The sequence below is a fragment of the Crocodylus porosus genome, unplaced genomic scaffold (assembly GCF_001723895.1).
Source record: "Crocodylus porosus isolate Cpor-Errol unplaced genomic scaffold, CroPor_comp1, whole genome shotgun sequence".
NCBI lineage: Eukaryota > Metazoa > Chordata > Crocodylia > Crocodylidae > Crocodylus > Crocodylus porosus.
Genome location: NW_017728931.1, coordinates 16129508 through 16153296, shown reverse-complemented (window position 1 = coordinate 16153296; position 23789 = coordinate 16129508). Strand labels below are relative to the sequence as shown.

The following is a 23789-nucleotide window of genomic DNA, read 5'->3' as shown; positions in this document are numbered from 1 at the left end:
TTAGGTTAGATATTAGGAAGAACTACTTCACTGTAAGGGTGGCCAGAGCCTGGAATAGGCTTCCCAGAGAGGTGGTGCTCTCACCTTCCCTGCAAATCTTCAAGAGGAGACTGGATAGGCACCTGGCTGGGGTCTTATGACCCCTGCCACGCCCAGTGCTCCTTCCTGCCCATGGCAGGGGGTTGGACTCAATGATCTGTCTAGGTCCCTTCCAACTCATTGATTCTATGATTCTATGATCCTCTTCCACCACTGCCCATGGCTGATGCACTGAATTTTGTGGGGAGCCCAATCTTGTTTGTGTTGTTTAAGAAAGTGAGCCCTTCAGTACCTTTAATGAAGGAGTACTTAGGTTCTCGATCCCAGTTGGGTTTAGGTGTACCTAGGCATTGAGCTATGCTGCCTTGCCAGGAATGGGGCAATTCTTGATATACACAAAGGCACCTGGGGAACTCTAGAATTGTAAAGGAGGATTCCTTTGAGTTTAGGCATCTCTGTGATTATGCAGCAGCAGCCTAAGGGATCAGAATTGGAATTCTAGACTTAGGCATCCAAGTTTAGCTTAAGGCCCTCTTCAGCCGTGCATGTTCTTTATTGGCATTGACCCGACTAAATTTCCTATGGGGAGAAATTACCTAGCATTCTATTATTTCCTTCAAATGTCATAATACTACAGAAATACCTTTCCACAATACAGAGTGGGGAAGGGTTTTTTGTTTGTTTGTTTGTTTTTGGGAGGAGGTTAATGGAAGATATATCCTCTCCAGTATAAAAACTCATTATATAGAGATGCCAAAGAGAGGAAGTGTTGTACAATGGTTAAAAGGAGAGTGCTAAAAGTCAGGAGAGCTGGATTTTGTTCCAAGTTGAACCACTGACTTGCTGGATGACCTTGAATTGGTAACACTTTCTGTGTCCTTATTTGCTTGTCAGTAAAATTAAGACTGTCAGGAGAAGTGTGGGGTTGTCAGAAAAGGAAGTGTGGGGCTTCATTAACTAATATTAGTGAAGTTTTGAGAGCCTCAGAAGGGAGGCCGTAGGGAAGTGCAAAGTCTCTATAGCAGACCATTAAGGGCTGTTTTACTGATGTTTATCTCACACCCCCTATTCTTTCCTCTTTGACACTGTTGACACGCAAAATTGCCAGTAAGGAGCCTTACACAAGAGTGAGTAAGATGCAGGTTTTTCCTGGAGGCAGTTTTGGATTGGAAAATGGCACCCGGGAGCCATGAATTCATGCATCAGATGGCTAAATGAGCCTTCCCAGCAGCATGTAGCCTTTCATATCCTTTAGCCTGCTGTTTGTCTTTCAGGTGATGTACTGTATGAACTGCTTCAGCATATCCTGAAGCAAAGGAAAGCTCGTATGCTGTTTTCACCTTTCTTCCACCCTGGGAACTCTATCCACGCTCAGCCAGAGGTCATATTACACCAAAACCACGATGAAGGTAACAATGTCTCTTTTGTTATTCTTTCGTCTTTGTATGTACAGTTTGGGCAAGGCCTGGAGGAGGAGTTATGTGCTTCTCTTCTTGTTCAAAACTAATGAAAATAGTTTTTCTAGCTTTCAGCCTTGACACTGGAGCAGCTAGCTTCCTTAGCTGTTAAAATGTTCAGGTAGTCTGACGAGCCAAATGGTTGAAAGTTCTCAAGCTTTCCAGTTGCATTTGTTTGTTTGTATAATTCTGCTTTAACCCCTGATGTCTTGTCCCGTATCCAAATACCCAACATAACCTTTAAACAATATGCTGATGACTTTGTGGTGTCTGTACACACACACACTTACAAATGAGAGAGACAGAGACAGAGAAAGAGTGCATGTGGGCATAAGCACAAGTCTACAAGCAAATGTATGCCTGCCAATTAACTTTCCTTCCCTCACTTCCCACACCAAGGTACTAGCTGTCTAGCAGACAGCTCTCTCTCTGCCTCATGGACTCTCACTGCACAGGAGATCGACTGGATGTAAAGGTTGGCAGGGTAAGAACAGGAAATTCTCAGAGGAAGTTTCAACTTGGGATTTCACTTTCACTGACACTCTCACAGATTTAGAGTCTTGACTCGGATGGCCTGATGGAAGGCATGACTCTTTGTTCAGCTTAACTAAATCGGTAATTACTGTGTTTTCAGAGAAATTCTGTTCTTGAAAAAAATGTAGCTTCTCTTTCGATTATGTCATTTTTATAAGTAACTATCCAGGCCACCACTTAAACTGGTCTGCCATAAGCACTCATACCTTTTAAGTGCAGAATCCAGACTCTGGAGTGATTTGAGATTTTAGCATATTATCAGTGTAGTAGCAGCAAGACTAAAACACTAGGATTTCTTCAGATGTTCTTTGGAGACAGCAAAGAAACAAACTTTTAATTGTATTATTGGAATTTATTTTATCTTATGATTAGAATAAAGGGTGAATGAAGCATAGGCATCTTCCCTGGTTTTGTAGGCATGTAGCCTCCCACCGTACTGAGTGGTGGGGTGGGAATATACTCCTTTTTTGAGCTAGCAGGGAAATGTCCATGTTTTCTTCTCTGGAAAATAAGGGCTAAAAATATTTAATTTTGGAGCCTTTCATTTTCCAATTTAAGAAAAAGTTTCTGAAGAAAGTTGACATTTCCCATGAAGAATATAATTTAGAAAAAAGGCCAGTTGTCCTCTCAGAAAAAGTTTTGACAGAATCTTTTCTGCTATTGTTTTTCCTCATCCTGAATCAAAACTCTAAAAAAAGAACTTGGATTTCACCCTAGTCTGTGTTGATCCTAGGAAGAGCTGCACACTTTTACAAAATTTAAGACAAGAGACTGCAGGACCATACTGAAGGGCATTGGAAGGGCAGAATCAGGAGCCCAGGACTGCAGTACAGTTTTACCTTACCATGCTAAATATCTGCCCCAGTACAGCTGAATTCAAGCAAAGGCTGATAATGAAAGCTCTGTATCTACACCCAATATTTTTGTTGAGTTTTTTTAATGGAAAACTGGGAATGGGCCAGGTGAGCCCTTTGTGAAACGTGTACTGAAGAACATATTAGGCAAATCCCAAGCGTTGGAACATTTTGTACGCTAGCACTCAGTTCCTCTGGACAGAATCTTTGGTGTAGCTAAGTCACAGCTGTAAGAGCATGCTTGTGATTTAAAGCCTGGCTTATGATTTATAAGCTGTAGATTTAACAATCTGTTTCCCACACCAACTGTCCCTTATTGCCTGTAATTCTCTTTTTCATCAGTAGGACCTCTTCTCCACTTGATCATTGTGCATAATTCTCATTAATAAGGGTCTGCTCAATAAAGGGCAAGCTCACATTGATTTCTGTGGGAACAGAAAGACCTAAAGTGCCTGAGCATGCAAGAAAAAAGTGTAGCTGATTCATGTATGTCCAGAATCAGTATTTCCATTAAAACTGAGCTAACAGCCCCTGACAGCTGCCCAGAAACACCCTAGACCTGTGGTAGATCATAACAAAGATCCTGAGTTTGTCAGTATCCAGTTTTCATTATGAGCTATGGAAAATGTCACAAGGTGGTTTGATGCAGGTGAAGGTCCAGTCACATCGAGATTTGTATTGTACAAGTCTTTTGTGATCATCTAGTTTTAACACAATCCAGCTTGCTGAACAAAACCTGATTGATTCCAATAAATCCTTTCCTTTAGGGTTAGCATGAGCCCTATTTTGTCTGCATAGAGTACAGTGCTTTGAAAACATGCCTCCCTTTTTCTTTCCAACCACTAAATTACCTTTTCTCTCTCTTCTTTCTCTCTCTTTTCAATTTTGTTGCCAATTAAAATTGAGAAGCATTTTAATCGTGGGTCCCCAGCCACAAACCTAGGCAATGAGAAACCTTTCTGTGCCAAACATTCCCAGGCAGGTACTGAGTGCTGCCTGTGTACTTTAACTTGCTGTCCCTGCCCTCTTCCTCTCTCACATTACTGCGTGGAAGACCTTGCACAACTGAGTTTACCACTCTTTTTCCTCCTGCCTAGACACTCCTGCTTTTTGTGTTGTGCACTGGGGCATTCATTCCAGCATAACTAACCACACTGGAGAGGGGGCAATAGGGTTGTTGGTTTAGGACTATTCTCAGGCTTGTTTATTCTTGTATTCCTGATCAGGTCTCTTCTTCGCCAAAGTCCTAGCTTTTAGCCTATGCAAAGAGAGTTTGATGGTCTCAAATCAAATGATGATCTGCTGAGGTCGCTCTGACCTAATAACTATGAATCTATGAATCAGTTCCCTGTGGGCAAGTGTAGACATTTCTAGGGCAAAAGCTGATTCTGATCCTCTTGGAGCCACTATAGGGACATCAAGGGCCAAAGAAGCAAAAGAGACTGAATAATCTTCTTCACTAAGTACAGATAGTCAAAAAGCCCAAGACTGAATCAGTTCAATCTTTATGGGTAAGTCTAAGCTGCGTTGATTGAACCGATAAGCAATTGACCAGACATTCACTTTTGATTCCAAAAATGCAGTGACCTGCCTTCTTGCTTGGCTGGAGCAGACAGCTTGGGCCAAGGCTAGCCCATGCACCCTGTGAGGTGGGAAGGGGAGGGAGGTTTGCAGGGGAGGTACAAAGCATCCTGGAATGCTGGGGACTGTGAGTTAACTTAAATCTGGAGGGGATCTAGGAAAGAAGTTCCATAGACCACTTTAACCTAAATCAGTTAAATCTGATACTACATCCATCCAGATGTATCTAAAACTGGTTTCAGCTATTTTGAAAGCAGTTGATGTGCACTGAACTTCTGTTGTTTTACAGATTTGAACTGGTTTCCATTCACTTATGCTGGCTTATGTGTAATTTCTGTCCGTAGCCCTTAACTTCACTGGTTCCTTTGAATCAGAAGAGTCATATGACAGGAAGCTTCTGCTGCTGCCTGCACCTGTTTTGTAGATAAGCAAAGAATTGCAGTCTTCAGGACTTACAATCCAGCAACTTTCTACTTCCTTTAGGAGCCTCACCTGTCCTTAAAGGGATCATAGAAGTCATCAGCTTTTCACAGCATTGAATTCACTTAAAAAAAAAATCTCATCAGAAATTATAATCTGATTGGCACATTTGTACAGACACAGACCTGTGCCCTGACAGTGAAGAGTCAGTGATGGGGAGCTGCTGTCCTGTTCCCTATTAATCTCTTCTGTCTAAACTAAACACACTTCTCTCCAACTTTCCTCATATGGCGTGCATTCCAACCCCTTCATCATCTTTGTCACTCACCTCTGGATCTTCTCCAGTTTCTCTACTTGCTTCTTATATTGCAGAGCCTAAAACTGCAAACAGTATTCCAGCTCAAAACAGGATATGGAGTATGACTAGGTCCAGGCAAGGGGAAAGCAGCAGCAACTAAAATGGGGGTAGAGAGAGAAGTTTTTCTTAATGCACTGGTTCCCAAACTGGCTTGCAAGGCCATGTTAAATGGTCTACTGATCATACTAGGACATCCTCTCTTCACCTTCCCCCCCCACCCTTTTCATTTTGATAAGTGTGCATAGGGGTCTATGAAAAAGGGTGGGTTGACAGCAGTCACTGGGCACACCTACATGAGATGCTACGGCGCAGTAGCCACGAGTTACTACATAGTAGCTTGTGGCTACAGCGCAGTAGTGTTGCCAAACACTAACTGTGTGGCAATGGTACTGTGCAGCAGTAATGAGCTAATACACAGTAGCACCAGGAAAAAAACGTGCAGTCATGGTACTGTGTAGTACCACCAGTTACTGCACAGTCCACTGCACGTGTAGACATGGCTACTGAGTCAAAAGAGTTTGGGAAATACTTTCATAAATGGATTTTAGGCTTCTTGCACGCAGATTGAACATCCATCTATATTTTAAAGTATAGTTTAAAGTATAGTTTTTTAGCACTGTTCTAACATGACCTGGTCTTTCCACACTGGTTGGCCACTACTTCCTTTAAACTAATTTTTAAGCTCCATAGTTCAACTTCTATTGTTCAGCCAATGCAGACAGGGCACAGCCTGGACATGAAGTTTCACTTCCTCCTGCTGTTCTGTTATTACTAACCTAAGTAGTTATACAAATATACTTTTCTTGTTTATGATCTCAACTATGTGAATCATAAACTCCAGACCCATCTAGCTTCCTCCTAAACCTTCACAAGGAAGCTGCTAGCTGCTGGCAAGTTGTGTAGGTGAACAGACAGTAGGTGGGCAGAGGGTCAGTGTAAGGTTGCTGAGCCAGTGTTAGCTGGAACCCAGTCTTCCCAGCAGACGAGCCCTGTTTGTTCAGGCCCTTTTATGGAAAGGTGCTGAGCCCTCATACAAACTTGCGTGGATTCCAGAACAGGCAGGAAGCCCTTAGATTCCTTTGTGCCTCACTCGGTCTTTCAAAGGGCAGTGCTGCCTTAACAAGAGAATCAGGTTTTTTTAACTCGAACAGACTCAGATGAATGAACAAGTAGGATGGCCACATTTACCTGTTTTGATTGTTGACATGTATGGAGGAGATGGAAACTGTTATCACCTGAGGTTTCTGACAAACAGCATTGAAATTTGATCTTTGTTTTTCCAGATAAAAACCTGTTAGCCTTTGCTCTCTGCCAGTAGTTTCCCAATCAGAAAGCTGTGGCCTTAATCAGGCAAAATCCATTTATATTTTGTTTGTTGTAATGTTCTGGTTTGTGTGTATGTCACCAGTCCCTGCAGATGCTATTTTGAATCCATGCTTTCTCAGTTCCCCTTGATCTTAAAAGGACACAGCTAAAGTGAATAGGCCCACCCAAAAGTTGTAAAAGCTTTTTATCTAGCTGAGACTTCTTAGGCTGAGCTGAAAAATCTCACTGAGGTTATTTTCCAAAGGTCTTTTTAGTCATAGTAGTACTACTGGTATTTTTTGTATTTATTTTTTAAAGCAGGTGATAGAGTGAAAAACAAGTACAGTATATGAGATAAAACTTTCTGCAAGAAAAAGTTCTTAGATTACCTAGTCTGTTTTATAGTCTAACAGGCTCTTTTTATCTATATGACTATATTACTTAACGGTATGAACACATGTACCTCTTTGACCAGTTTAAATGTAGTTTAAACCTGAAACAGAGAGATGTATAAGTCAATAAAACAAGCTTAAAGCCACCTGAAACCATTCACAAGTGTACCTGGAAAATGAGGTACTGTGTTGGATTGATATACTTGGAATGGAGAATGTGTTATATGGGGACAATCATGTGTTATGTGGGGAACCATGACATAGGTCTGGTCCACCTCCACATGTTCAGTAATCTTCCCAAGACACTCTACCTCTTGGATCTGTTCTTCAGATCCAAATTTTCAGTGCCAAGACTTGCAACAGGCTTTTATAGAATTTGCAGAGAAACAAAAGTGGTACAGATGGGCCTAACACCAGGCCTTCCACCCTTAATAAGTGCCCCATTAAGCTGACCAGTCTGGAATCTCTTGTCACCCTCCCTGGTTTTCTACTGTTCATACCTGTATACATTGGTTTTTAAGTCCACCCTGTTTAATTAGAGTAAGAAATGTTGTCAGACAGATTTATGTTCTGTTTTCAGAACAATACAACAGTAAGTGAATAAGAATAACCTGCATTTCTATAACTTTTTTCCTCAAAGGATCTGGGAGGGTAGGTTGTCTGTCCAAAGTTACCCATATGTAAAGCCAGCAAGAGAACCAAGATGTCCTAACAAGCAGTCCCCTCCTGCATTAGACAACACTCCCTCCTTGTCAAGCACAATAGAAGACTGTTTTAAAACAATTCCCTGAGCCAGGTCCTGTGATTCCATCATAATTTACATTTTTTACTTTTTCTTCACAGATAACTTTGTCCAGAGACCTTCAAGACCATCAACAGAAACAGTCCATCACAATCCCCCAACAATTGAACTGTTGCATCGCTCTAGATCACCTGTCACCACCAATCACCGGCCATCACCAGACCTGGAACAGAGACCATTGAAGTCCCCACTGGACAACACTATCCGTCGCCTGTCCCCAGCTGAGAGGGTCCCAGGAACAAGGCATCAGCAAGAAAACAACCATCAGGATACTTACCCTCTCTCAGTGTCTCCTATAGAGAACAACCACTGCCCACCTCCTTCAGAAGTGCTTCAGAAGCCTTCCAGCCCCCGCCAGGAGAACACCCGAGTCATCCAGCTGATGCCTAGTCCCATCATGCACCCTTTGATATTGAACCCCAGGCACTCTGATTTCAAACCGTCGAGGTTGTCTGAGGATGGGCTGCACAGGGAGGTAAAACCCATCAACCTGTCCCACCGAGAGGAGCTAGCGTACATGAACCACATCATGGTGTCTGTCTCCCCTCCTGAGGAGCATTCAGTGCCAATTGGAAGGATAGCAGGTAAGTGTAACATCCTCTACACCTGTGATCTTCACCTGCCACATCATGCAAAAGCCATGAACCAGAGAATAAGATTTATAGCTATCTGAGTTTCCATTTGTACTTGATAACTTCAGAGAATGTGCTGGCATTGTGTAAATCTCACTGTAGCTGTTGTGGAGGCAGTTAAGTATTACTTATATCAGTTTTACAGGTAAGTAAACAGACCAACAGAATGTTCTGCCTCTGATCCAGCACTAGCATTAAAAAATGTTTATGGTTACTGCTTTTCAGGCCCCCTCTACATATGCAGGTAAAGGCATGATGGGATCTAATGCATGATCCACAAAATCATGCCTCCTGCCATACTACACGTGCATGGCAGGAGGCGTGTTGTGGGATTGCACACTAGATCCCATTGTGCCTTATTGCTGCTCTTCCTGCACCAGCAAAAAGCAAGCTTTTATGTCTGAGCCCCCTCAGTTAAGAGGCTTGCAGCCACAGGGGTGCCCATGCACTCCTGGGCTTGGAGGATCACAGCAGCCATGACCAACTGAGCCTGAGGATTTCATGCAGCCCCAAGCCTTGGGGATTGCAGCACCCACAATCTCCTGGGTGGGGGTTTCATGCTGGGCATGGTGAACCCCTGTGGCTAGGGACCCTGTCAGCTCATGGGTTCCCAGCCTCCAGGGAGACTTCTACACATGCAAATTAATGCTGGATAGCAACAGCTATAAAGATAATACACATTTTTCAGGTCTAACTTTATAGCTGGTTGGAGCTTTTTATCATATGATAGCTACTTTGCATATATAGCTGGTTTTAAGGTAATTGCACAATTAATCATTTAATTGTGCCATACATGTGACATGTAGAGGGTGCCTTATTGTCCTTCCTATTCTACCTCCTGCTAGTCAGTGCCCTTTAAAATGATAGGCTTGAAAAAAGGACTATCCCTAATGGAGTGTCTTACAAGCTGAGTTGGTCCAAAAAGCAGAAAATGCTATCAGAGGAGTTCGAATTAATGTTTGACGGAAACGGTTTTAGGACAAGGACACATTCTGAAGTTCCCCCTGAGTGTGTTAAAGAACCTAGCAGCACTTTTAAGTACCTTTGGTTTGCTACAAAACTTTAATCCTTCTCTTCAGATTTTAAGTGAAAATGGTGCATAGTCATTTAGCTGAGGCTTTTACCAAAGCAGGGTATGAGGGGTAGAAGCATTTTCAACTTCTCCCACTGACACTGATCTATCAATTGACCTAATACAAACAACGCAGTGTCTACAGCACTAAGCAGTTTTACCTACTTAATAGTAAAAGAAAAAAGGGGCAGGAGAAGGAATTACTATAAACCAAAACACCTTCCTCCAAGACATTGTCTGAAGGCATCTAGTTCTTTTCTAGAACTTGTCCTTGCAGGAAGGCTACCATTTTCCAAGGCTAAATAGTGAGTGATGCTGGGAGGCCTTTGAAATAAGGCCTCAGGATTGTCCCTGTCCCTGAAGGGTATAATCCTACATTGCACTGAATAACTGCTGGAAGGTGACTTGAGAAAGAAGTTGAGACACTGGAACATCTAGGGGTACTCCGAACATCGCGGCACTGGGCCCAGTTGTATGACATGGCCATCCTGGTTACTTCTTTCCTCAGGGAGACCTGCCTTAGGCTTTTCTGATGTGTCTTATTACCAGGACTGTCCCTTCTGACAGACCTAAATATACCTCCATCCCACACAAACCTCAGGCTTTGTCTTACTTGTGTTATCGTAAATAATTGACATCACAACAGCTGAATCAGGAAACTGAGGTTACAGAAAGTGTTATTTGTGCTTAAAAGGGAACTGTAAATAGCTCAAGGTTGGGGGGTGAGAGGAGGGAGCAGGGGAAACCCAGATGCTTCAGAAACATGCTGAATGCCCCAAATAACAGAGGGAAGGGAACATTCCACACTCCTTTGTAGCATAAACGGTTCAGTAGAAAATGCAGTGCCATAGTCCAGGGCTTTTATTTAGTATCAGACTTCTCCACTCCACTAAAGAAACTTAACTTGTGGCCTTCTCACATTTACTGAAGAAAACTATTTACAGCAGAAAGGCTCAGATTGTAAAGGTCAGAAGGATCCCATCTGACCATCTTGCCCTGAATAGCAAAGGACACAGACCCTTATCTAGTAGAGGAAACTGTCATAGAGACATTTACATTACAGGAGTCAATGGCACAACATTTACTTCCCTGCCTGAATGACTTTCGTCTTTCCTTTTGGTATTTATCACACATGGCATGTCACATTCAGCCCCTGGCAGGTCTGTCAGATATTATATCAGGAGAGGTGCAAAACTAGCTGTGTTCCCTTAAAGTGAAGACTCCGTGGAACCTTGTTTTTGTTCCTTTTTTACGTAAGGTGTATTCTCGGAAGTTATATTTGACTTTCTTTTTTAAAAAAGTAGCCCTTCAGGCTTGAAAATGAGAGCTAGCATTTCCTATGCAGCAGTTGGTTAGCTCTGGTTTCTCTGTGGGTTTTGCGATGGATCTGCAACACCAGAAGAGAGCACACTGGGCACTGCAACAAGCATCAATGCTGAAGCTGTCTCTCTTGCTCTGTGCACAGATGTGATTGGAAAGAACCACAGTGATAACAGTCAGGCTGAAACAAACGTGTCTTTAACTGCAGACAGCCTGCCACATGCTGCTGTTCTGGCAGGGTTCAGGGACTTCTGAAACAGAGAGAGACTCTCCAAAGGGCTGACAAACTATTTAAAGGGAGCACTACCCAATTCTTATACACTACAGCCAGATACTACCCACTCCAAGTTCAGTGACTGGAGAACTGGGCTCCTGAAAGGAAAGTGGCATGTAATGTGTTTTCTTTTCCTCTCTGGAGCATTTTGCTCTCAGACTTAAGTTCCTTTATGCCATCTTTTTCTATGACAACGTTAACCCCTTAATACCTTGAGATTCCCTCTATTGAGAATGCTTCTGCTGTGAAGCAGGTGCTCTGTACATTGAGAGATTGGAAGAGTCTTGCTTTCTGTTGGCTAAGTCATTTGCTATACTAAGGAATTAAAAGTAGAGCAATGGTCTCAAGTTGCAGCAAGGGAAGTTTAGGTTAGATATTAGGAAGAACTTTCTCATTAGGAGGGTAGTAAAGCCCTGGAACAGGCTACTCAGAGATGGAGTCTTCATCTCTGGAGTCTTCATCTTTGGAAATTTTTAAGACCTAGCTAGACAAAGCTGTGGATAAGATGATCTAGTTGGGGATGGCCCTGCTTTGAGCAGGGTGTTGGGCTAGTTGACCTCCTGAAGTCCCTTCCAACTGTAATTTTCTGTGAATTCTGTGATTTCTAAAAATACTCCTAAAAAAACAATGTGCTGCTTTGGGAATAAACAAGGTGGCGATGGGGTCTGGCAGATGGAGCAGCAGACTGGGATGCAGGTGTTGTGGGTTCTATTCCTATTTCAAATATTTTAAATGCCAAAAGCCAAAATCTGCCCTTTCACTGCCACAGGCTGGCAAAGAACATAGATTAGGGCAGGATTTAGGTCCAGGCCTCTTAACACAAATGCATGAACTCACTCATTCACTCAATTAATTTTTGCTGTAAAAAAACCCAATGTTTTCCCTAGCTTTTATCTGCAAACATCCTGTTTCCAAATTGGATCAATAGAACTCTGGACTGTCTGTCAGAAAAATAATGACCTCTACTCAGCAATTGATTAATCTCTCTAACATTTTTATGTGATCGTTTTCAAAATATTAATTTTACTGATCAAACACTTTGGGCAAGATCCTGTTTACCCTTCACATGCTTAAGCAGCACATAGCTATGCTTTCTGAAGAAACAGAATCACCCTGTGCAAGTAAGAGGAGCAGGAGAAAGGCCTTTTCTCCATTTTAACCCAGTTCTCTAGTACCTAGGGCACTTGCTTAGGGAGTAGGAGTCCCAGGTCCTATCCTTGCAGTGGCAGGACACGGACAATACCCTCATCCCCGTGCTTTACCTGAAGTAAAGGATGTTTTTGATGTTTCAAGCAATATGCTTACTAGTTGTGTGTGATGGTTTGTTCCCCAAGTTTTTAAGAACAGCTTACACAAACACTTGTCTAGGATGATTTACACAGAACTTATTCTGCTCTGAGCAGGGGGCTGGACCAGAAGACCTCTTGATGTCCCTTCCAGTCCTATTTTTCTATGATAGTGTAATCTCTTGCTTCCCAAAACAGTGCTCCAGTCACCAGGTTAGGCTATATATTGCCCAGAGCCCTCACCAGTCCTCCTTCTGAAGTTGGCCACTGCATCTTACATTTAATATTAACTGGATAAAATAGATACACAGCAGTGGGGGTAATGCCTGGCCCAGTGGTAGCTGGGGGCCTAGCTAGAACCCAGGCCAGAGTCTTATACCTTCATACTGCTCCCAACATTGCTGTTCTGGGGAAAATGTTATATTTCTGACCTTTGTTCCAATTTGAACAAAAAAAAAAAAGATTATGAATCTGCAGATTGAAAGCTGCAGTGCCTGTGCACCTCTACCTGGGAGGATCTGTCCACAAACAAGCAACTTTATGACTTAAACACTTCCGTATCGTGTAAAAAGAGGCAAGGGGCATCCCTTTGGCTGAAACTACTGAGAGCGTTTTGCCTGAGGCTGAGGCCTGCACAGCAACTGTAGCGATAGCATGGGCCAAAGTAGCTGTTGCAACAGTCAAAGTGAAATCCGGACCTCATCGAAGGTATCACTGGCCAGGATTTCAACCCCAGTATCTGCTTTAGTAGACCGTGACAAACCTCTACCCCAACTGCACAGCTAGTTTGTTGGGGAGAAACACAGGAGCTGCTGCGTTGGCTAAAACCAATGATCCAATCTAAGGGCCACTACCAGCTGCTTATAAAATGACGATGCAAGAAGCCATGCAATTCGTAATTATGTAATTAAATTATCACAAAGGAGGTTTCTTCCTAACCTCTGTCAGTTAGAGCTTGGCTTTTGTTCCTTCTGGTTCACTTGCTACTAAAATTCTGGATGCTCTCTTTACTCATTTGAAAATCGATTGTCTCGACATCCAGAAGAATCACTGTAGAGCAGCATCCTCAAAGAAGACCACGAGCTCTTGAAGTAAATGTATTTTCTTCCACAGGAAAAAAAGCTAGTTCATTTGCCCATGATAAGGGTGAACTTCATACTGCTGGTTAGAGGTTCTGGAAAGCTATCATGGTATGTTTTAACCACTATGCTTCTACTACTCCTCTGTAGTATAATGGAGAGCTGGTGTGCATGCAAGAAAAAGGTGTCAGGAAACAGAGTTATGACTTCTAATTAGATGGGAATCGACTACTCTCTCAGATCCATCATCTGTTTTGTGTTTAAGCCAGGACAATGAGAATTGTACAGATAATGCTAGTGTATGCAAACCTGTTTGGCCTTATTCAGGCAGATCCATTTGTGCAAATAGTTTGGAAAAACCGAACTATACCTTCCATTAATATTCTTCTAAAGTTGCATATTAGTTTTGACTTTCACCTTCATTAAGAAAAATCAAAGGCAGGTGAGTTTTTTGCTTCTCTTAACGTCTGTTAGTATGCAGTTCTTATCAGTTGGGTTACCGTAGCAATTGGGCTTTATTTAGCTTCAAGTGTTTTTCCCTTTCCAAGAGTCTGAGAAAAAGCAGTGTGATGTTTAAACTGCTGAGAGGATTGTTATCTCCCCCAGCCATGTATTGGACTGTAACTGCTGAACATTATAGTAAATACTTTCATAAAGGCAGCCAAAATCCTTCCCCTGCCAAAAGACATGGAAGCACATTCTGCTCCTAGCTCTAATTATGACTTGCTATCTCTGCCTCAGTTTTCCCATATTCAAATAGGAGGGTGATACTTGCCTTACAGCATTCTGGTTCTCACAGGCTCTTAGGAGCAACCCCTTAAACCAGAGCAAACCAGCATGATCACCAGAGATGAAATTCAGCCCCATATAGAGCATCAGAACATAGGTTGGGAATGACTTATGCTCCAGGTAATCCACATAGTTAAACTGCTCTAGCACTGTTGAATGTCATCCTGAAGTTCAATGAAGGGAAGCAATTTCTGGGTTTTTCCCCATTATTTTCCTCTAAATGGAGGGTTGGTAAGCATGCAATTCTTAATAGGTGAGACACTGCCTGTTGGAGTGTTTCTCTTCTCTTCTCTTCAGGGTTTTTTTATTTTGAACCTTGAACAAGCTTCACTTGTGAAGAAATTTGTGTTGATCTCCAAAATTAGCATCAAATTAAAAGGTTTGTTTTAAAACCATGAGAAAAGAAGAAACTTTGCTGATTAAGATCATAGACTAGCAAGAACAAATATGTAGGCTTAAGCATTACAGAAAAACCTAACAAATCCCAAGTGACCTGGTGACCAGCTGTTCCACAACATACCTGTCAGGGCTCAGGTTCAAGGTTGAGCATTTCTTCTTAATAGATCTGGTATGAGCATAATTATTGCACTAGAAGAACCCTACCATTTTGGGGCAGGGGTGAGTGCTCTTTATTTCTATAGTTCTACCAATATATAGAATTAGAGCAATAGGTCATATCTCAGGGGTGTCCAACTCATCTGGCCCTGTGGAGAAGATGAGTGGCCTGAGACCAGTCCAGTGCAGGGCTGGCCCTGCATACCAAATCAGGCCCAAGAACCAGGCTCTCCTCATTCCCTCCATCATATACTGGATCCAGTGTGCATGGTGTCTGCTCTGGTTGGTCCAAGACTGTGCCACATGTGGCAACTGCCCCAGGACCATCTGGAGCAGGCACTTCATGCAGCTCATATCCCAGAAAGGCCAGAGCAGGTGCCGTGGGCACTGAATCCAGCATGTTGGAGAAGGGGTTCCAGAGTGGTCCTCAGTGGGGCTAGCACCAAGGGCCAGATGATGTGGATCTGCAAGCCCAATACAGCCCATAGGCTATATCTTTGACACCGCTGGCTTATCTCCCTTCCTGTACAATGTGGTGTAGCTGCAATATGTTGTAGTCACAAGCACCTTTTTAATGCATTACTATGTCTATCCTAAGAAGGTTAATAGTAGAGCTAAAGCTTTACAGTTTGTGTGCGTGTGTGCTAGCAAGATCTCAACATAGCTGCTATCAGGGTAGCTTGTATAGGACTTGAAAGAATGGGCACCTCTGCTTTGCTTTGTTGTTATAGTTGTGCCTGTAGACTGCAAAGGAGATCAAGGCCCCACACATGCCTTTGAATGCATAGTAAGAGACAGTTCATGTCCCAGAGAGCTTATAGTCTAAATCAGGGGTGCTCATCCCCTGGCTTGCAGGTCAGATCTGGCCTGAAGAGTCATGTCATATGGCCCACAGGGCACCACAAAGGACCAGAAATGTGATGGCAGGGAAGCAATGACAGTGTCAATTGCCCCTTGGAGAGCTCCGTGGGGTGAATAATGTGACCTTTGCACGGGATCGGGCTGGTGAAGGGTCAGATCTGGGTGGGTAGACATGCAGGATCAAGCCAGTGCACTGTCAGATCTGGGTTGACGCACAGCTGGATTGGGTCAGTGCTGGATTATGCCCACACACCAACCTCTCATGCCAACCTCACACAGGATCTGGCTCATGCACTGACTCTGTGTCACTCATCTAGCCCATGTGTCCAGAAAATTGAGGCTCCACTGGTCTAAATCAAAGCTGTCAAACATCTGGTCTGCCAAACTACTGCTGGCCCAGGGAATTTGGGGGCATAACTAAAGGGATGTGTGTAGCCTGATACAGAATTTGGGGCCCAGTTGGACTTAGTTATTGGCAGCTGAGGGGAGGGAAAAGGGTGTGCGAACAGAGTCCCTTGGAGCTTGGTTGCCTTGCAGCTGCCAGCCCTGCCATCAGAATGACTGAGGACATACAAAATATGTCTGCGCAGCAGTGACTGTGAAGTCAAGATACTTGAGTTAGCGTTAAACCTGAGAAGCAGTGTAAATTATTCCATTCTGAGCTCTGTAGTGTTATGTCTAGACTGCTACCAGGTCCCAAAAGAGCTTAAAAGCTAGATCAGGTATCTCTACAGTACAGTCATTTCTGTGACTGCTACGTGGACATACCCAGAGCAGAAGCAGCTTCCTAGGTGAATATATTACCAGCCACTCTTCCAGGAGAAACTCAGAATCACAGCCACAGGTCTTGCCAGATACTAAGCCTTTCAGTTACCCATTTTGAGAGGACTTGTTTACAAGGAAGAAGTTGGCTGATAGAGCTAGTTTAATATTATATTAGCTATTTTGAAATAACTCCCTCAAGTGGTCACTCTGTTCTGAAATTAAATCACTCATATTCTAGAACACTTCAGGTATATAGACAGACAGGTATCTCTACAGGAGCATGAAGACCTACTAGTTGCATACTAACAGCTGATGTATGCTCCTCAGTGGCAGGTCTCCTTCCCCTTTAAAGCATTTAGAAGCTAGGTTTGTCCATCGCCTTAGCCTGTTTTGTGAGTGGAGGCATTATTTTGGAATAAAGTCTCTCTTATTTTGGAATAGTGTCCACACAGGGAGCTGTTGTGGAACAGTTGTGCTGCACTAGCTATTGCAGGCCCTTTCCCTATGTAAACTAAGCCCTCAGGCTTTTCATTCAATTATGTGCTTAGCTGTCAGATTTGATTGCTGCTCCTCCCTCCTCACACACACCTTAGCAGCAGAGTAAGAGCAAGTGTGAACTTCATTGTGCAAACTGAGCTGCTAGCAGGAGAGCTGTCATACAAGCTGCAAACCACTGTTCCTTCCCTCCTTTGCAAGGAAAAAAATGTTGACAGGACCAGCTATTGAGAGTTGACTGTGAAGTATGCAGTCTTAGCTTTGAGGTATATTTTTGAAGAGCTTCCACAGGGGTGGCAGTAGTAGCAATATTAGAAGTCTAGCTACCGCCAGGCTCTTAAGAACTCAACCTCATTTTCAGCACAGCAGGGCTAGATGGCACAGTACTAAGAATAGTGTCACCAATTAGTATTAGGCATGTTAAGAGTTTTAATGCAAAGAAGTCCAGTTGAATCCATTTTAACTCAGATATATCCTGTCACTTCTCATCTTTGCCAGCCAACTAGAAGATTTTGGGCCCCATTTAAATGCTTGCTACAGCAATTATGGAGTAAAGAGTTCAGTTCTAATTTTGACCAAGTGACTAGCTTTCCTAAGTTACACACAGGACAGTCCTGCATTTGTATCTCAGCATCCCTGAGGATTCCCTAGAATGGGGCTTTGGGCCTGATTTTGAGAAACTTGTTCCAGATCAGTGCCATACAGTGTTCGCTGTAGGTGCTGAGAGGACACAGCATGCCATGCCCTGTCTTCATGCGAACATAGCTATACTGCTTCTAGCATGGTATGTAGCTGCAGGCTATCTGCAGAACTGGAAACTGTAGTTCAGTAGTCCTTGGCTTTTTTAGATGCAGGGCACCTTAGACTCAAGCCACCATGCAGAAAATGCCAGCTCTTAGCTTTCACTTGTTTTTTTTACTAGAAAAAAAAAAGCAATTCTCCTGTTACAAGGAATTCAGAAAGACCACAACAGGTTAGAACTTTCTGATGCTGTGGATTCCTATTTTAAATCTGTGAGTTTGTGTGTGAATCATGTGAAGGTGTTCACATAACTAATGGTGTTAATGTTCACTGGCATCTCAGGGCACCCCTAGAAGGATCTCACGGCACCCTGGTTGAGAATTACTGGTGCAGTTGCATTTCAGCAGCACTGTGCTCAGACTAAGTGTTTCTGCCTCTCAGCAACACTGCATTGGAACTGGAAGTGGTGTATATTACTTCTTTGGCACACCTGGGATAATATAAAAATGTTGTCCCTGAAGGTTGATCACTTTACATTTATGCTGTAGGTTCTTTACATTAGTTTACACTCACTCCAAAGCCGATTTTGAAGGCTGGAGAGCTGAGAAGAGGCCTCCGTTTAAGTAAGAATCAGGTCTGTAGCTCTACCCAACATGGGAAAGTGCTGCTCCTAATTATCACAAATTAAATTGAAATAAGCTTGGTTTAAACTAGAGTGAGAATGGTCACATAGGAATTATCACTGGTTTACCGAGATGGTTTAAAAATTCACACCTTTAGTTAAACTGATGCAACTCTGCATTTGGACATGGCCTCAGAGTCTTCACTTCATACTGCTATCAGCAAGGTTGGCTGTGGTCCAAAAGGGAATTCCCACATGGCGGAGGGAACAAGTAGTGTTTCCACCATCATTCCCTCCATAAGGTTTTGGAAGGAGCGGAAAAGTGTAATTTACTGCTTATGTCGAAGCAATGAGAAACTCCCTGGGGCCAAACTGTATCAATACATGGTTCAGCTGAATTTGCTGTACGCGCTCTGGCAGTTCATTGTACTGTTACAGCCCCATGTGATCATGGTTTTTCCACCGTTAGAAAGCTATCACTTTCATTACTGCTGCCAGAACCTAGAGATGAATTGAGCCCCTGGTGTAGACTCTGGGGCATCTCATTGTTGGGAGGACTCTGCTACAAAGTCTCCCTCACTGTTTCCATTTAACTTCAGTACTTGTCTTGAAGAGTCTGTCTCTTAAAACCTGGGAGAGACGTTTCTAGAGAACAAATTCCACTGCTCTCTGCAGTTGTGATAATGAGAGAAAACAGCACCTGCAACTTATACTGGAAATACCTGTTTGGTATGGGGAAATTGTTCCTTGTATGTTTTACGTTGCTTTCAGCCTGCTTGTTAAGAAGTAAATTCCTTGTCTGCAGCCAGACAGAAATCAGGGCTGCGGTTACATTCCTGCCCTTTGTTGAATCTTTGATGCCGAATGGCTGAGAGTTTCAGTTACCCTGTTTCTCAATTCCTGGCCCATATTGTATATAACCCAGAGGAGGGCACTCTGACCTCTTCCCACAAACACAAAAGACAAAGTCCTTTAAGTCTTCCCACCCCCTGTTCCTGCTTGCAACAGGGCAAACCCAGATTTTCTTTTCTGTGTTCCTGCCTCATTTCCAATATCACACATAGTCACGGTAGAAGTCTGGCGTTGTTCTGTTCCCCACCCGTATCTGGGTTCAAGGCAGACAGCAATGTTGCAACTGTTGAATTGTAAAGTCTGGCAACCTCCTCCTCAGCCCCAGTTTGATTTTACAGAACAGTACAAACAGTTGTTTGTCAGGAGGTTTTACTATAGCAGCCTGGCATCCTGCCTCAAGTAGCAGACAAAGAAAAATGAAATTGTCCTTACTGAAACACCTCCAAGCTTCACCCAGCCAACTGTGCAATGCTGTGCAGGGATAAGGCAGATAGTTTCTCCCTAACCCCCACCTAGGATCAATTTACAACATGAAACAGGAGATTGGATTACCTTAATTATTTTAGCATACATTTTTAATTCCCATGAAATTTACAGATTTTTTCTTGTTTTTTATCCTGGTCTTGGTGTATGCCCTTGAAGTAACAGCTAATCACACAGGAGTATTCTCCTTTTTGTTCTAAATGCACAACTTTTCTATGGCACTACGTATCCCCGTGTTGTCACATTGTGGGGAAGGATGGTCACTGTACCAACAAGAGCCAAAGCTACCTCAAATCTAATTTTGGCTAGTAGTCAGGATCTTATAGAACTGTTTGTGGGAAATCATTGAGGAGCAAGTGTTTACAAACTAATTCAATTTTGACTTAAATGCAGAGGGGACAAGTATAGGTCTATAACAGGGGACTTTGCCTTCAAAAGGGCCATCTGTAGGTTGAGAATTTTGGAAAATTAAGGCAATAGGTTAAACTCTCAAATCAGTTGGACATGAAAGCTGAAAATGTGGATATGCAAAGAGCATGGAACTATTTTAAAGCAAAAGTACAAATACTATTGTGGACCTGCATTCCAAGCAAGAACAGAAGTTGGTGGGGAAGAGCCAGAGGCCTATGTGGATGAACAGGAACCTCAGACCAGGCATTAAGAGTAACCCAAGGATTTACAAGCAGTTAAAAAGTGGGACTGGTTGATGAGGAAGAACATCTTTCTGTGGTCAAGGAATGCAGGAACAAAGGGAGAGGCAGGATTGACAAGATTCCACTCTTCATGAGCAGAACCAGTTTTGAGAAGGGGCTTGTATGCACTGTGTAGGTTGGATCAATTCTAGGGATGGCTAGAGTGGAAAGCAGAACTGGATTCAAGATGACTTGCTAAACTGGAGAAATGTGCCAAAATCAATAAAATAAAATTCATTGAGGGCATGTGCAGAGTTCTGCACTAAGATGGAAAAATCAAATCCACAAATGCAAATTGGGGCATGACTGGCTTGGCTACAGTAATACAGATGAGCACTTGGGATTCACTGCGTACTAAGAAGGAAATTGATAACCGTCTTCAAATACATAGATGGTTTGTTAAAAAGAGAATAATGATAGGCTATTTTTAGTGGGTGTGCCTACATGTGCAATTTATGTGGTTTTCCTAATGCACATTACATTTCATACCTCCAATATGAAGTACTAAATAAATCTGCATTAGGCACTCCCAGTATGCAGTACCAAGAGTACATGCTTTTTAAGTGGGTTTTTGGTTGTAGCCATGTTGGTCTAAGGCAGGGATGTCCAACCTTTTTGAATGTGGGGCCAGATCACGAACTTTTATCACCCACTGGGCAGGCGAGCCATATTCAAAGACCTCACAGGAAGTGGTATCACATCAGGAAGTGATGTCACGTGACCTTTGACACCAATGAAGTTGCAGGAAGTGACAATGAAATGGGTCTGGAAATGTGGTTTAAAATCCAAAATAAAAACAATATAAAAGCAAGAATGAAATAATACCAAACACTTGACTAAAATAAACACTTTCTCTTCTACTCACTTCTCAATGAATGAAAGAAGCATAATGCAAATCGACAGATCAAATGTGGAAAAGATATCAGCCAGAGTGGAAACTAATCAAAGCAACAAAATATGGGCATTTTTGAGAATGATCTTCAAGAAGATTTACTTTTATTGAATTAATAACTTGTTAGTAACACATCTTTAACAAGTAGTAACAAACTGAACCCCCCCAATCCCGCACAAAGAGAAACAAGCAAACACAATCCAAACACTGGACGGTATTTTTACAGACCTGGTGCCCGGCCGGCCTGGTGCCATGCCCGGGTTGACATGGTGCTGCAAGAACCACTTGGCTACAGCCAGGTTGACCTGGTGCTGGAGAAGCTGCAGGGCCAGGCCAGGGCTGACCTGGGGCCCACCTGGCCTGCTGGTGCCATGCCCGGTTGACATCGTGCTGCAGGACCCACCTGGGCAGAACCAGGTCGGCACCAGCCAGGAGAAGCAGCATGCAGCTGAAGCTAGCTTCCCATGTGCTGCTGGGGACAAGAGGAGGCCGGCCAGGTCTGCACCAGCCAGCAAAAGTGGCGGCGGAGCCATGTGCCGCTTGGGACTGAACAGTGCAGGCTTGGCCTGTCCCGAGCAGCACACAGCTCCGCTGCCTCTTCTGCTGGCTGGTGCAGACCCGGCCAGGCTCCTCCTGTCCCCAGCAGCACGTGAGAAGTGGTCCCCTCAGGGCCTTGCGCATGGGCGACCAGGCCCGGAGAGCTGCAGCGCCTGGGGGGAGCAGGTGATGCCTTGCTGTGGGGCAGGGCAGGGCAGCGGGGCTGGCTTGAAGCGGGCGGGTGAAAAGGCAGGTGCAGGCCAGCAGTGCCAGCGGCCACTGCTTGGCCTCCCGCATGGGGCCGCTCCGGCAGCACAGGGCGTGGGCATGGGCATGGGCATGGGCACGGGCACAGACTTGTGTTGGGGCGGGGAGGCAGGAGCAGGAGCACAGGTGCTCCCAAACATGCATAATCCTCACCAGCGATCAGATGCAGACCCCCATCCTCAGCCACACCAGCTACATTAGCAGGACCTGAACCAGCAAGGAGGCGGCTGGAGGTAAAGCGCCTCTGGGCCGGGCTCCTCCTGCCTCTTGCTGAACCCAGCCCTGGCAACCATGCACCCCGCAGTCCCAGCCTGGCCCCGAGGCACCCCCAGCTCCACATGGGAATTTACCCAGTGCCTCCATCCACCACACATGCGGGCAGGACGTGGGCCATACTGCAGCTCCCCTGGCTGTGTGCTGGGTGCAAGGGGAAGAGCCAGAGGAAAAATTGTGGGCGCTGTGCCCAGCTCATCCAATCAGGCACGGCTGTGGCAGCTCCACACCTCGCAGCCCTCGGGGCAGCAGCAGCAGGAGCCGGCTCACGTGATAAGCCCAGCCCCGTGGGGGGTAGGCAGCTCCCCTCCCCTCGCTGCTGGCTGGGGCCTGAGGGCTGACCCTGCCCGCCTTGCCCTGCCACTGTCCCACTGCCATGGAGCGTGAAGTAGGTGCCAGGACTCCTCGCCTGTCCTGAGTGAGGGACTTCGGGCCAGATAAATTGGTTTGGCGGGCTGCATGGTGTCCCGCGTGCCATATGTTGGATAGGCCTGGTCTAAGGACATAGGCAGGCAAGGTTCTTTGAGTAGATGTAACATCTTTTATTAGACCAACTGAGTAGTTGGGAAAAAAGTTCTTAGCATACTTTTTAAGTGACTCTTCATGTACAGTAGCCTATTTTACTATGCATTAGCATATTTGCATGGTTTTTTTACGCAAAGCTATAATGAACAGTAAAATGGGCTGTTACTCCTCATTAACGTGTATGTGTAGACGTGCCCTATTTCTACAGAGAACGGGGCAAGAAGTAATGAGCCTGAATTGCAACAAGAGAAATTTAGGTTGGGTATATTCAAAAATTTTCTAACCAGGAGGGTTAGAATTCAACACTGGACTAAGTTACTAAGAGAGGTTATAGAATCTCCATCCTTGAAAGTCTAAGAGTAGATTAGATGAACATTTGTCTGGGATGGTTCAGAGAAGTAGTTAGTTGGATTAATCTGAAGTCAAGTAGAAAGCAGGGTAGATTTCTACCTTAGAGACTAATCAAAGTAGAGAGAGATAGATAGATAGATAGATAGATAGATAGATAGATAGATGGCTAGCACAAGCTTTCATAGAATCATAGAAGTAGGGTCGGAAGGGACCTTGTAGATCTTCAAGTCCGACCCCCTGCCTGGGCAGCAGAAAAGACTGGACTCAAATGAGTCCAGCCAGGTAGTCATCAAGCCTCTTCTTAAAGATCCCCAGGGTAGGAGCCAGCACCACTTCCCTAGGAAGTTGGTTCCAGCTCCTAGCCGCCCTAACTGTGAAGTAGTTCTTGCGGACGTCTAATCTAAACCTACTCTCTAATAATTTGTGTCCGTTGTTCCTTGTCATGCCAGTGGGCGGTAGGTGAAACAGTGTCTCCCCTAAACTCTTCTGGTCCCCCCTAGTGAGTTTATAGACAGTCACCAGGTCCCCCCTCAGCCTTCTCTTGGGAAGGCTGAACAGGTTTAGGTCCCGCAGTCTTTCAATGTAGGGTCTGCCCTGTAGTCCCCGGATCATGCGGGAGGCCCTCCTCTGGACCCTTTCAATGTTGTCCACATCCCTCCTGAAATGGGGCGCACAGAACTGGAC

The 23789-nt window shown here is 44.1% G+C and overlaps 1 protein-coding gene across 6 annotated transcripts in view; it reads left to right on the top strand.

Annotated features, from left to right (window-relative positions):
• ETV6 (ETS variant 6) overlaps positions 1–23789 on the top strand; it is a 169836-nt gene that overhangs the window by 131828 nt on the left and 14219 nt on the right. For all 6 annotated transcript variants that reach the window (XM_019544267.1, XM_019544266.1, XM_019544269.1 and 3 more), the window contains 2 exons: positions 1314–1448; positions 7784–8326. In XM_019544267.1, the coding sequence (XP_019399812.1) occupies positions 1314–1448; positions 7784–8326 (678 nt within the window). The remainder of the gene's footprint in view (positions 1–1313; positions 1449–7783; positions 8327–23789) is intronic.